This window comes from Pelobates fuscus, chromosome 6 (genome assembly GCF_036172605.1).
Source record: "Pelobates fuscus isolate aPelFus1 chromosome 6, aPelFus1.pri, whole genome shotgun sequence".
In the NCBI taxonomy this organism is placed as follows: domain Eukaryota; kingdom Metazoa; phylum Chordata; class Amphibia; order Anura; family Pelobatidae; genus Pelobates; species Pelobates fuscus.
This window is the reverse complement of record NC_086322.1, coordinates 134,434,310-134,449,283: the sequence shown is the minus strand read 5'-3', so window position 1 is coordinate 134,449,283 and position 14,974 is coordinate 134,434,310. Positions and strand designations below refer to the sequence as shown.

General features: G+C 40.8%; 1 protein-coding gene across 1 annotated transcript in view; it reads right to left on the bottom strand.

Moving 5' to 3' along the window:
* Positions 1-14,974, bottom strand: part of LOC134615515 (bifunctional heparan sulfate N-deacetylase/N-sulfotransferase 4-like) — a 423,933-nt gene that overhangs the window by 350,796 nt on the left and 58,163 nt on the right. Inside the window, exon 3 of the mRNA XM_063460046.1 lies at positions 5,767-7,001. Coding sequence (XP_063316116.1) covers positions 5,767-6,747 — 981 coding nt within the window. The 5' untranslated portion in view covers positions 6,748-7,001. The remainder of the gene's footprint in view (positions 1-5,766; positions 7,002-14,974) is intronic.

Below are 14,974 nucleotides of genomic sequence, written 5' to 3'. Positions count from 1 at the left end.
CATTTTCAGGCTGGACAAAAGTGGTAAGTGGTGTCCCTCAGAGTTCTGTTTTGGGACAGCTTCTATTTAACATATTTACAAATGATCTTGCAATAGGCATTGAAAGCCATGTATCAGTGTTTGCAGATGACACAAAACTTTGTAAAGTAATAAAATGTAAACAGGATATTGCTTTGCTGCAGAGGGATTTGGATAGATTGGGGGACTGGGCACTAAAATGGCAGATGAAATTTAACGTAGAGAAATGAAAAGTTATGCACTTCGGGGTTAAGAATGCACAAGCAATTTACACCCTAAATGGTAGTGAACTAGGGATAACCACACACGAGAAGGATTTGGGGATTTGTTATAGACAACAAATTAGGCAACAATAATGCAACGTCAATCTGCAGCTGCTAAGGCCAGTAAGGTTTTGTCATGTATAAATAGGGGCATAAATTCTCGGGATGAAAATATAATTTTGCCTCTTTATAAATCGCTGGTAAGACCCCACCTTGAATATGCTGTGCAATTTTGGGCACCTGTTCTAAAGAAAGGTATCATGGCACTAGAAAAAGTGGAGAGACGAGCTGCAAAATTGATAAAAGGGATGGAGCATTTTAGTTACGTAGAAAGGTTAAAAAAAATTTCATCTGTTTAGTTTGGAAAAACGGTGCCTGAGAGTGGATATGTTAACACTATACAAATATATTCGGGGCCAGTACAAACCTTTATCTGGAAATATATTCATAAACAAGGCTATACATAGGACACAAGGTCAAACATTTAGGCTGGAAGAAAGGAGATTTCATCTAAGGCAAATAATTTTTTTTTTACTGTAAGACCAATAAGGATATGGAATTCTCTGCCTGAAGAGGTGGTTGTGTCAGAGTCCATACAGATGTTTAAACTGCAATTGGATAAATACTTGCAAAAACATAACATACAGGGATATCATTTCTAATTAGTGGGGTAATAGCTGCTTGATCCAAGGAGACATCTGACTGCTATTTTGGGGTCAAGAAGGACTTTTTTCCTAGTTTGTTGCAAAATTGGAAGCGCTTCAGACTAGTTTTTTTTGCCTTCTTTTGGATCAACAGCAAAAACATATGTGAGGAAGGTTGAACTTGATGGACACAAGTCTCTTTTCAACTATGTAACTGTAACTATGTAACTAAGTGCAGTGCAGTATAAATTTAGTCTGAATAATTCAAATTAATGCTAATTGCTGAACTGAATAGTTTTAAGTATTTTTATGTGGATGCAGCATTGCTTTAATCAAACAATGACTGCAACATTCTGGTGAAGTGCCAACATTGAGAGCTCTCCAGTGGCTGCAGCTTGAGTAGTATTGACTATATTGACAAAGAGGTCCAACACTACAAACTGTAACATGAGGCATGCAAGCCTATATAGAAATAGTTATTCAAGGTAAGCTTTACAGAGTTAATCTAAAGACTTTATATATTTGCATATAATAAAAAAATATATGTAAGGCTTTACAGTCCTTTTAATACAGTTGTGCTAACCATTTCCTATGAGCACTCAGAACAGATTGCATTAATATTTCACACATCAGCACCATGATGCCAAAAGAAATCACGTGTAAACTCTGAAATAATGTTATCTCTAGTGTATTTTATTCTAGTTCAGCAGCACAAAAAAATATGCAAAGCCTGGATCTTAAACAAGATTAACTATAATTCCAAGGCAGAGTTGTAGTGTCAAGTACATATGTGCACTTTTTAATAAATACCACAAGCTAATCCTATGTAGCAATTTTGGGCTAAAATTAAATCTACGGGAAGACTAAAATAATTTGTATTGTTATTAAATGAAACTAATAGTATCAATTAAAACCGCAAAATATTATATAGCTGCTGTAGAAGTGGTGTGTTTGTGAATGTGTATATACATGTATTGAGAAGACCACTAAAGTCAAATGGTGACTAAAGTGTCAATAAATCGGTCTGGGTGTAGTGGTGCTGTAAGTTTAATCCTGCAATGCAAAACATTGATTATAGTGCAGGGTTCAATACGTCTTCCTGACAGCCACTAGAGGTGCTTCCTCCTCCAAAACCAAGTGATAGCAGCATTTGATTGGAGGAGAGCAATGTTTGGTCGCACGTGCCTAGTTCTACTTCATTGCTTTTCTACAAGATCACAAAATATGTCAGCAAGCAGGCCCATGTATTCAGAAGGTGGAGTAGGGAGCTGCAGTGGAGGAGTTCCAGAAAAACCTCCTACCTTTAAAAGCAAAGGTGGATGAACAAAGATGGGTGGACAGAAAGAAACCCATTAACCCAAAATAATGATTGTTATTTTTGGGACTACAGGTTCCCTTTAATCAGAATGATCAAATCTTGTAATGCACTGTGCATGATGTCATGCTGTACAAACCATTGCTCTAATCCCGGTCTGTCAAAAACTAATAGGACAACATTTTCATTTCACCACTAATTTCAGCTATCACCATTTGCATTTAGCCATTGTGACGAACTGAACTTCGTCACGGGTGCTTGGAGGGGCCTGCTGGCCAGCTTCTTGCCAAAAGACTACAAGCCAAGTCAACGACTGTAAAGACCCATATTTTATTCCCTCTGGTTCCCCTGGTTCGGCACTTTCCATAAAACCGAACGCTAACTCCCTGGCGGCCATTCGCATGGACCAAAACTGTGAATAGACTTCAGGGGGACTTAGCTGTGAATACCCTGGAACTATTTTCGACATGAAGACTTCGCGCTTCCGGGTCAATCCCCCAGCGGCACTTAGCCATGATTCTATGGAACTATTTTTGGCATGAAGACTTTGCGGTTCCCGGTCGGGCGCTAGCGGCACTTAGCTGTGATTCTATGGAACCGTTTTGGGCATGGGACCATGCATGCAGTCGGTAAAAACTATGACTTCCAGGAAATTCCTGAACCTCTGAACTGATCTGGGTGATTTTTGGATATGTTGGTCATACAGATCAGGGCTATCAGGGAATGTAACTGTGGGGATTTTATGTGTTTTAGGGTACTTTTGAGGTTTTGTAAAAATGTGTGTTTTTTGTGTTTGGAGATAATTGAGTTTAGTATAGTGCTTGACTCAATTGTCTCCTAAGTAAAGGGGAAGGCTTATTGTATTGTATATCGGAGTGTTATACATTGTAACTCAGTCGTTATTGGTTTGTAAGTTTGTATTGTAGTCCCCAACAAATACCCCTTGAATTGGAAATTACATAAAATCCAGAGTACCCCTTGCATGGGAAATTACATAAAATCCAGTGTGGCTACTATTAAAATCAGTTCCTCTTCACCCTCCACATAAAGCCTTGTCTCATGTGTGGAGGGGACAACTATATTCACTCTGGGGATTGCTATACTCATTATACTCCCCTGGGTTCTAATCACTAGCTCTTATAAGAGCTGTTCCTACCATGCTCTCTGGAGTAGGAGAGGTTCACCCACTGGAAGCTGGATCCTGGTCTAGGGTCAAGAGTGGGTGGAGGACGGCGAGTCCCCAGCCAAGCTCGGCTGCTAAGGGGCTACAGTGCAGATGGTGTCTGGTGGGCTGCTTGGAGTCCTCTGTGAGCACTAGGAGCATCGATTGACAGAGGCACCTGGTCAGGGTGCCTGGCGGTCCGTCACACCTATCTTTTAATAGTGAGAAATCGTTGAGGCTAGATCTTCTCCTCCAACGTCACGCTGATGGTGGGATCTATTCAAAAGTCTACATTGCACCTCACATTTCTCATACCCATCTATAGAAATATGTTAAAGATGGACAGATGGAGTAGTCTGTAGTAGTATGTCTTATTAGACATTAGAAGATTGAGAAGTGAGACTACTGGCTTGGCTGCTGCCTCGAAGTGCTGCTTCAAAGTATGTATTTGGACATATTCTGGATATACTCTGGACGTAGTCTGAAGTATACAGGAGGTGGAAAAAAAGCAAAAAGTAAGATTTGTTTGATTTAAATTCTTCACCTTATTAAAATGGAAGACTTAGTTCAGTGTAATAGTTGTTATGCATTTGTTTGATGCTCCACTTCTTGGAGGTTTGAATGCCGTCTAATATATACACAGTTCTCTATATTACAGCAGAAGATTGTATTTTTTAAGTTGGATGTTCTTGTCCTTCTAGGGACTTGGCTTGCAATGATATTTTATAGGAAAGGGAAGTTTTTTTGTGTTATTGAAAATTATATATGGCAGGTTGTGTCCACACGGTCATTCTTTGAAGTTCTGCCTGTGTATAACATTCAGAATTATAGGAAGATGCGTATAAGGAATTTACACTTGTGGCTTGGTGAATGCTGTTGTGAGCAAGGATTTGGCTTTGTTTCTCGTGATATCTCTATTTGGAATAGAAATAAACTGAACAAAAAATATAGTTTGCATCTTTCTCAAAAGTAACACATGTTCTCAGGTTTTCAAAGTTCAGAGGTTTTGCTAGGAAGTATTTGAACTGGGAGGGGGTGATAAAACAGCAATCCAATTGCCTCCCTCTAGCCTTCAAGAGAATTATCTTGATGGCTAAAAGGAAGCACTCCTTGAAGGCGGGCGGATGCACTCCTTACGGAAAAATGTAAATGTTTTATTGTCTTCACATTTAAGTTTCTTTTTCTTTAATTTAGGCGCTGCATCAATGAAGATATGGAAATTCATTTTAAATTATATATGTATAAACATACATAAAATAGAAATACAATTTTAAATTTAAGTACACATTTTTAAAAAAAAAAATATGTATCCTTTCGACAAGGATGAGAACTGGGCCTAAATACCCCTCCTCTAGATCTGATAGGCTGTAACCGGCCTTTGACCCCAAAGGCAGTTACCAGGTTCCAATTTGCATAATTGCTGCTCAGCATTAACCCTTCTGTGGATTTGGTTGCTGCTCGGCACAACTTTTCCTGTGTGGACAGTAAATGCCATTAACCAAATTTTTATAAGTGGGTGAATACGTGACAGGGATATAGTCATAGATCTTCCCCAGCTTATGTTTCTAGCTGGTAGGAGACACTCCCTTGGTTAATATCCTTATTTAAATGATATTTACTACGGTTAGAATTGTCAGGAATTCAAAATTAATTTCAAATTTAAGGTAAACGTAGCAAGACTGGAAGCATGGCTGGCTTATACAATGTTTCCTGTTCGACTATTTTTTTGTTTTAAATGTAAACATCACTTTGAATTCACTTTGAATTCCTGATAAGTCTCACATTAGTGAGAAACCTTGTAAATCTCTAATATGCATTTAAAAGAAAATAACATGAAGAAAGGTTAATCTATGTAACAGGTAATTTTTAGTATATTACTTATTGATGTAATTCACTGATTAGTGACAGCTTACCTTTAAGGAATGGTGATTATATTTCTTTAGAATCATTTATTATATTGTTATAAAATTTCCTATAGTAAGTTTAGGAAAATAGAAATGGCACATGGCAAGACCCACATTTGCAAATTGGGTTAGAAAGAGAGGTCTATATTGCATTTTCCAATCAGTGAGTCTGCATATATGTGACATTGTAATTATACATTCTGCATGTGGTATAATGCACAAATATAAAAAAATAAAAATAAAGAACGCATGTTAAACCTGAGAATTGATAGTAAACAATCTTTGATGCTTTTGTGCTTACACATTTTTGACAGATAGCAAGTCCCCCTTAAAAAATAAACAAACACTACTAGATTTTATATTTGTTCAATGGTTTTAATAATTGATTAAGTATTCAAAATAAGGGAAAATTAACGCAAATATTTAAAATTTTAAATATTAAATTATATAATGTTCTTACCTTAACATCATTTGAAGTCATCCTAGTCCCCTCTTTTCCCACAAATATGTCATCAATGTCAACAAGAATATATCTTTCCAATGATAAACTGAGTTTCTTCCCAGACAAAAAAGATATTGCATCTATAAAAATTAACTTGTGCAACCAAAAATTCAAGTTGTTGCCAAACAAAACTCGTTGAATTCCATCATGTAGGCCAAGATCCTGGATTACAGTGGCATAAGAAACAGAGCTTGATAAAAAATGCTTGTCATCTCCCGTATGCTGTAATTGAGATAATATCACTGGTTGGTACGTTGTATGGTTGTGTTGAAAGACTGTCCAGTCTTCTCCAGGTAAAGGACCATTCTCAATGGCTGAAGCTTTTGTAATATGAAGCAGTGGGGAGTTAGGATTTACAAAACAGTCCTTCAGAGCGACATTATTATACAAAAGTAAAGGCAAACCTTTCAGTTTTGTAATTGGCAAGCTATTTTCATTTGCTTTATGAAAACCAATAATACTAACACTGTATTCAACACAATATTTTTCTAAGAGCTCTCGGTTCCATGAGTCCATTGATACATACTTTAAAACATTTTCATATACAATAATTGAATATTTGCCTCTCCCATCTTTTGTTAGGGGAGGGATATCTCCTCTCCCAGGTGCAATAACTACATGATACTGAAACTTGCTGGATTCCAGAATTGCTACAATATCCTGTCCAAGTTGAGAATATTGACTCTCTACAAAAAGTAACACCGTAAGATCTGTTTTTGAAGTATCAAGGGGTTTAGCAGTTTTTATACCCAAAGTTCTATATGGTAAGAATTGAAAGTCCACACATTCAGATTGGGCTGTTGCATCAATAAGCACAATTGCCTGTTTGTGACTGGAGTACAAATGGTAAGCTGAAATTATTATGCTTGCAAGGCAAAAAGTGGTTAAAAGAATTACTAGTGTTCGGAAGCTTCTTCTTAGCTTAACAAAATGATTCATTTTTTTTGTTTGTTTGCTGCTTGTTTTTTTAAACGTCCTTTCCTTTATAATTTCATATTAATGTGTCTTGGTAAAATGAGCACAGAAGTGACATTGCACTCCTTCCATGAGGCTTATGTGACCATTTCACAGCATTTACAATAAAGCCTAGAAGATGAGTTTAGTCAGAGATGCATGCATCTGAGGATCTGTGTGATAGATATGTCATGTATTCAGAAGAACGTTCCACTTGTCAATGCAGAGGTTTATCTTACCTGCAAAAAAGAAGCAAATGACATAATTAGATACAAAAGTCTTGGCATTTGCTGCTGGTCTTTTTTGTCAAATACAAGCTGATATCACTGGACTGAAAATACATATAAAACAGAGCAAAATCAGATTATAAACTTACAACAAATGGGAACTACAGGATTTTTCAATGCCATAGTACAAAACAAATATTATACCATCAACTATTCTGGGAAATGTCAGAAATAAATCAATATTTCTTTATAATATAGCCAAAATGTAAACACAGAAGAGTTGGATTATTTTCATCAACTTTGCTTAACCCCTTAAGGACCAAACTTCTGGAATAAAAGGGAATCATGACATGTCACACATGTCATGTGTCCTTAAGGGGTTAAAGGGACACTATAGTCACCTGAACAACTTCAGATTAATGAGGTTGTTCAGGTGAGTGCTACACTCCCTGCAGCCTTTTTCTTGTAAGCACTGAATTTTCTGAGAAAATGCAGTGTTTACATTGGAAGCTTGGAATACCTCTTGTTGCAGTCAATCAGATGGCCACCAGAGGGACTTCCGAGTTCAGAGGCCCTAAAAAGGCCTCACGTCTGACGTATTCACGCATGGGTGAATACTTCAGACGGGCTATCAGCACACAAAGCACTGTGAACGCTCTTTGTGTGCTGAGGCTGTCAGCTCTGCTGTGGGAGTGGCTAGAGCTGACAGCTGAAGCCCGAACCCACAGGGACTCTTTCTGTCTACAATAGTGGTTGAAGGGGGGGGGAGGAGACCTACTCTCCTTCCCCCCCCCGGCCCTCACCCCTGGGCGGCGGGTGGGGGCCATGAAGATTATGAGGGGGGGGACCTACTGAACTCCCCCTCTCCCCCTCTCCGGCCCCCACCCCTGTGGATTTCAAGCCATCCAATCACAGTGCTCTGTGTCATTTTACAAGCGTGGGAAAATTCCAAAGAAATTTCCCACGCTTGTAAAAGGACACAGAGCACTCTGATTGGCTTAAACCAGCCAATCAGAGTGTTCTTAGCCTAATTGCAGGGCGTGGCAAGGCTTTATAAGCCTTCCCCCGCCCTGCAGAGCTCAGTCTGCGCGGAGCCCTCCATGGGTGAAAATGGATTTTTTTTTTTGCGCTCGTTTTTTTTTTTTTTTTTTTATTGCGTCGGTTATTATGGATTTTTATTTGGCCTTTTTGGAGGCTGAAGAAAGAAGATTTTAGAAGAAAGAAAACATCGAATGGTAAGTTGTTTTTATCTCTCCTTTTTTAAACAGGGTTTTAGTTAAAGGCCCCCCCCTCATTATTTTTAGGGTGAGGGGGGTAGGTAGGGAGATATCATTTTTTTGTGGGGGGGGAGGGGTGAATAGGGTCCCCCCTTTGTATTTAGGGCCCCCACCCACCGCTCAGGGGTGGGGGCTGGAGGGGGGAAAGTAGGTCCCCCCGTATTGTTAGTTTTAGGGCCCCCACCCACCGCTCAGGGGTGGGGCCCGGGGGGGGGACAGTAGGTCCCCCCTATTGTTATTTTTAGGGCCCCCACCTGCCGCACAGGGGTGGGGGCCGGGGGGGGACAGTAGGTCCCCCCTTATTTTTAATTTTAGGGCCCCCACCCACCGCTCAGGGGTGGGGGCCTAGGGGGGACAGTAGGTCCCCCCCTATTCTTATTTTTAGGGCCCCCACCCGCCGCTCAGGGGTGGGGGCCGGGGGGGGACAGTAGGTCCCCCCCTATTGTTATTTTTAGAGCCCCCACCCGCTGCACAGGGGTGGGGGCCAGGGGGGACAGTAGGTCCCCCCCTTATTTTTAATTTTAGGGCCCCCACCCACCGCTCAGGGGTGGGGGTTGGAGGGGGGAAAGTAGGTCCCCCCCTATTGTTAGTTTTAGGGCCCCCACCCACCGCTCAGGGGTGGGGGCCGGAGGAGGACAGTAGGTCCCCCCTATTGTTATTTTTAGGGCCCCCACGCACCGCTCAGGGGTGGGACCCGGGGGGGGGACAGTAGGTCCCCCCTATTGTTATTTTTAGGGCCCCCACCTGCCGCACAGGGGTGGGGGCCGGGGGGGGACAGTAGGTCCCCCCTTATTTTTAATTTTAGGGCCCCCACCCACCGCTCAGGGGTGTGGGCCTAGGGGGGACAGTAGGTCCCCCCCTATTCTTATTTTTAGGGCCCCCACCTGCCGCTCAGGGGTGGGGGCCGGGGGGGGACAGTAGGTCCCCCCCTATTGTTATTTTTAGAGCCCCCACCCGCTGCACAGGGGTGGGGGCCAGGGGGGACAGTAGGTCCCCCCCTTATTTTTAATTTTAGGGCCCCCACCCACCGCTCAGGGGTGGGGGCCGGGGGGACAGTAGGTCCCCCCCCTTATTTTTAATTGTAGGGCCCCCACCCACCGCTCAGGGGTGGGGGTAGGGGGGGACAGTAGGTCCCCCCCTTATTTTTAATTGTAGGGCCCCCACCCACCGCTCAGGGGTGGGGGCCGGGGGGGACAGTAGGTCCCCCCCTTATTGTTCATTTGTGTGTGTGTGTGTGTATGCAAACACTATATATAGAGAAATCTCTATATATAGTGTTTGGAGTAGGAGGGGGCGGGTATAGAAAGCGAGCTTTGCTGTCAGTCAGACAGCTCAGCTCGCGAACGCGCATTCCGCGCACATGCGCGGTAAAGCGCTGAATTTCTTCATAGGGTGGCTGTCAATGCCACTCTTTGAAGAACGCGATTGGTGCAGCGTGAAGCCGCGCATGCGCACCACATCGTGATGACACTTCTCTCAGAGAAGCGTCCTATTGGGCCCCGCGATTTCGTCATTTTGACAAAAAAGGGGGCGCGGCATGGCTGGGAGCTAGGCGCTGGAACGGAGGTTTTAATATAAAAAAGCCTCGAAAATATTTTTTTTTTGCTGCAAGTACATATAAAAGCAAGAAGGAAGGCTGGGGGACCTGTCTTTCTTGCTTTTATATGTTGGCTATAGAGTCCCTTTAATATTTGAACTGTACTAGTTGTTCTTCACAATTACAAGTTTAATGAGTAACCTTGCTTATTGTATTCACTAAAACAATAATTGTTGGGAACTATGTAGCAAAATTTTAATTGTATGTAAAACAGCCAAACTAAAAAAAAAAAAAAATTTCCTACTGAACATAACATGAAGGCTAGTTTCCATAATAACTATGAATGTGTCAAACAATTTATTAAAGGAACACTATAGTGTCAGGAGCACAAACATGTACTCCTGACCCTACAGTGTTAAAGCCACCATCTAGCCCCCCTGGCCCCCTCTTGCCTCTCCCTAAATATAGTAAAATATTACTTGTATTCAAGTCTGCAGCTGCTGGCTCTTTTACTGTGCAGCGCTGCTTCAGGAAGCACCTCTATCAGCCATCTGAGGAGTGGCCAGTGGAATTATCACTAGGATGTATTGTAAATAGTGCATTTTGTCTGAAAACACTGTTTACTGCAAACACCCAGAAGGGAATGATTCTACTCACCAGAGCAAATGCAAGAAGCTGTAGTTGTTCTGGTGACTATATCGTCCTTTTAAGAATTATTACAATAGTGCATCGTATTTTAATACTTTGTACCTGTCACAAGATGGATTTAATAATTACATATTGCTTTATTTCCACAAACCTTGGGGATCTCATGAGACTAAGGATGACCACTAGTATAAAACACAGAAGGTGATATTCAAACCTTGTACTTTTTATAAACATTAAAAATTATAATGATGATACTACACAGATCATATGATTTCCTGTTTTGTCTTACTGTGTATATAACTCGATAATTTTTTTTTTGTTTTGAGTCATTAATAAGTTGAAATATTTGAAGAATATTTAAATAACCTTTTATTCTTTTTTTGTAAATTACATTTGTATTAATATTTTTCATTGAACTTATCGTTACGTTTTAAGTTGCAGTAAAGAGGTAGGACTCGCAGGTCCATGGCATGCAAATATACTTCAACCAGCTAGCCACGCAGGGCTTCGAGAGGCAAGTCAAGCAGTTCATGGAGAACAATACTGTACATCATAAATGTTGTGAAGGTTACAAACCAGCATATATGTCAAATTAGAGCATGGCAACATATGTTTAGGTATTATGGGTAGTGTCATGGTATATCCTATGGTATCTAACAGTGTACTGTTAGCGGGAATCGATGTTGCTTGAGTTAGTGATGTGGTTCCTATGTTCACCCTTCCAACCATAAGCATGCCCCTAGCACTGAAAACTACCCGCCCGTCTATGGGACTTGCTGTGTGGTTGGTTCTTGTGTGTGCCCATATTCCCACCTCTCCCCCAGTATGTGATGGTATAGGCATGAGCAGCGGGCGAGGGTGGAGGAGCATGGGTAGGCGACTCGAGGTTCCCGTCTATGTCTGGGTCAATGCCTGAGTGTCTTCCTTCCCACTCCCTGTGTCATCCCCTGTCGGCTATATGTCAGCATGCTTGGGAAATCTGGGTGCTATGCTGCTACTACCCAATGTGTCCATATGTGTAAGTACGTTTGTTAGCGGCCCTGTGCTGTGAACGTCAAATATTCAAGTCCGCAGATCTTCCATTCTCTTAAACCAGGTCGTTAATGGAGGGGGTGTGTCTGTCTTCCAATATAGGGGCAAGGTATGTTTTGCTGCATTCAGTATTCGTATAGTCAGGGATTTCTTATATTTGGCTGTCGGGGTCATAGTGTGGTGCAGGAGGTATGCGGTAGGTTTGAAGAGGGGTGGGTTGTCAAAGAGCTTTTGTAGCACCCTACTGATCATTTGCCAGTAGGGGAACACTTTTGGGCATTCCCACCATATATGTAGGAATTTTAGCACCCTGGTGTGGCATCGCCAGCACCTGTCACTTAGGTCTGGGATCATTTTCTGCGGCGTTCTATACCACAGGGTCAAAACTTTGTATGCCGTCTCTTGGGTTTTACTGGCCAGTGCGCAGTGGTGCGTAAGGTCACATATTTTGGTCCATTGTTGTTCTGTGAAAATGTCACCCGTCATCATTTCCCATCTTCCCATGTAAGAAGGTTCCTATTGCGCAGGAGTAGAAAGTATAGGTGGGAGATGGCGTGTATGAGCGGGTCCGGGTCAAGTCCCAGGCTCTCAAATGGGTTCAAAGTCCTGTTAAGGTCAGGGTGCTGTGGTAAATTTATCAGGAACTGTCAGATCTTTTCGTATTTTAGTCTATGTAGGAAGGTAGTGTGTGGGCCATCAAGGAAGTCACTGAGGGGTTTGATTTTGCTGTCCTTCATCATGTGTCTGACTTGAATGTGAGTCAGTGGTGTCAGGCAAGCGAATGCCCGTGGGTCCATACCCAGGGTGAAGTCTGGGTTGTTCGTGATTGGGTAGAGAGGGGGCGGGAAGGATGATAGGCCCATCCGTGGGGCCGTTCTGTGCCATAATGCCAGGGTGGCTTTTACCAGAGATTGATGTTTCGAGATACGTCATCCCGTTGTTGGGTTCATACATGTCAATGCTTTCAGAGAGCCGCCAGCTTGAACTCGCTTGAGCTCCTTCCAAGGCTTTACTACTCCATCCTTAACCCATTCCAGAACACGTTGCAGATGGGAAGCACGATAGTAAAGTTTTAAGTCAGAGACTGCCAGACCACCTTCAAGTTTCGGGTGTGTGAGCGTTTGATATTTCAATCTCTGCGTGCCCTGGCCCCATATGTATTTAATCATCAGAGACCTCAGAGACATAAAGTATGCTGTCAGGATCGTTTGGAACAGGTTTGGAACAGGTACAAGATGCGAGGAAATAGATACATTTTTATCACTGCTACGCGGCCAAGCCATGACAAATGAGGCAACTTCCATTCTTCAAGGTTTTTCTTGAAATTGGTTAGCATCGGGGTGAAGTTGAGACCATACAGTTGAGTGAGGTCTTGGGGTATTCATGTCCCCAGGTATTTGATCACCCTGTCGGACCAGTGAAAGAGGAATCTCTGGCGTAGTGCATCGGCCCTCTCTGCCGGTAGGTTAATATTAAGCAAGTTGGATTTGGTGAGGTTGATCTGGAAGTTAGAGATCCTTCTGCAGAGTTAAAATTCTCGCATAATGTTGGGGAGGGTTGTCTCTCTTCTCATGTTTCAAAGTGCCTATTTAAGTGTAAAGTTTGAAATCATCAACATTGAAGTTTTCACATTTATTCTATGGACTATTGAGACATAATTAAAATAAAGAGCTTAAAATGTGTTTTCTATTATTGTGGAAATGGGTAGGGTGAAGAAGGTCCTGTTGTGGAGCTCTGCTGGATCAGCAAATATGTATTTGCTTTTGTGAGTGCAATTTCACTAGCCCCTCTCCAGCACATTGAAGGCGTTACCTCTACATATTGTTTTTTTTCTGTTCTTTATAGGTGGACTCTATCTCCATTTATTGTTTTATTATATTCTAAAGTTTGCACAGGGTGTAGCTAAAAAAAATCTAGATATGTTAATTAGAAGATTTGCAGTAATACTCTAGAACAGGGGTTCCCATCTTAGTCCTCAAGTAGCCCATACCAGTCCAGGATTTAGGTATTACACTGTTGTATCTAAAGAAGTTTTTTCTTTGTTTTTTTTTTTTTTTTCTAAAAACATCTTCCACAACTGGGTAATCCCTAAATCCTGTACTGTTAGGGGGTACTTTGATTAAATTGGGAACCATTGTTTTAGAACATACTCTAGAACAAGCTTATTAAGTGCACTACATGAGAAAGATAAATAATAATAAAAAAAAATATATACAAATGTAGAAATGTTTTAATCCTCAGAGGGTTATAGTGAAAATGTGTGTATGTTATCCTGTTGAACAGTATACGTTGCTGTGTCTGCAACATGTAACAGTACCTACTAATGTAAGTGGATTGAGATAGTTGAATGATAAATATTTAATTTGAGTGACTGACTGATGACATTGTACTTATGTCACATAAATGTGAAATTCATAATGCCCCATTTGTATTACTCTCAAAAGTTACCATCTCTGAGCTATTTCATTTTGTATGTTAAAGCATTACCTATAGCTCACCATATGCAAAACAGAACCAAGTTCTCTTCAACTTCATCAGTCATGCTATATAGTATTCCGTCAACAGCACTGCCTCTTGCTATCACCGATAAGCATACAGCCTAAAAGTGACTTGACTTATGAATACAAAATGTCTGTATTGAGACATGAAAATACATCAGATTTTTACGATTGCATATATAGTTTTTTTCATAGATTTTTGAATCTGTTACATATCTGTTTCCCCCTTTGTTATATTGCAGAACAAATTGGCTCTATATAAATGACAATAATAATAATAATAATAATAATAATAAAAGTTTGAATTAGAAAGTAATCTAATTAGTCTGTGAACGTATCACACCATATGGACTTCCCTGAAAAAAAGCCCTAAAATCTACTTGTTAATGCTTGATTGTAAAATGTTAATTTGCACGCTGTACTTCAGAGTTACTGCAAAGGTAGAATTGGATGTTCTGCTATGGAAGTCAAGCTAGCAAAAAATCTTGATAACTGGAAAATAAATAATAATGCTTATTATAAAAGATTGATTTTTCAGTCTTGAGGGCAAAAGAGTAACAGAGCATACTTAGCTTCAAGCCATTCTCCTATGACTGCTGTACTTAGAATAGATAACACACTATTGCTGTTCTTGTCTGTTGACAGTTAACTTGTATCTGATTCAATCACAGAGTGGCCAAGTATACAGGAATGCTGAGCACTGGGTGGATATTAATTTTATAGTCCTGAATCCTGCAGCAGTTAATATTTCATCATTTATTGCAAAGCTGTGATATTTAAATGCATGGGTTTTTCTAAAATCTTTTGTAAACCGTGTTCTGTAATATGTCTTAGATTCTCCAATGTTGTAGTTTTAAAGGGCCATCATTTGTAATATGTACATGTATGATTGTATATGTATTTACATTCAGACCAAAATGGTATTGTCCCTGTTTACAATGGTAGTAGAGACTGAAATTGACCCGTTTTACATTTTTTAAATACGTAGTTTCA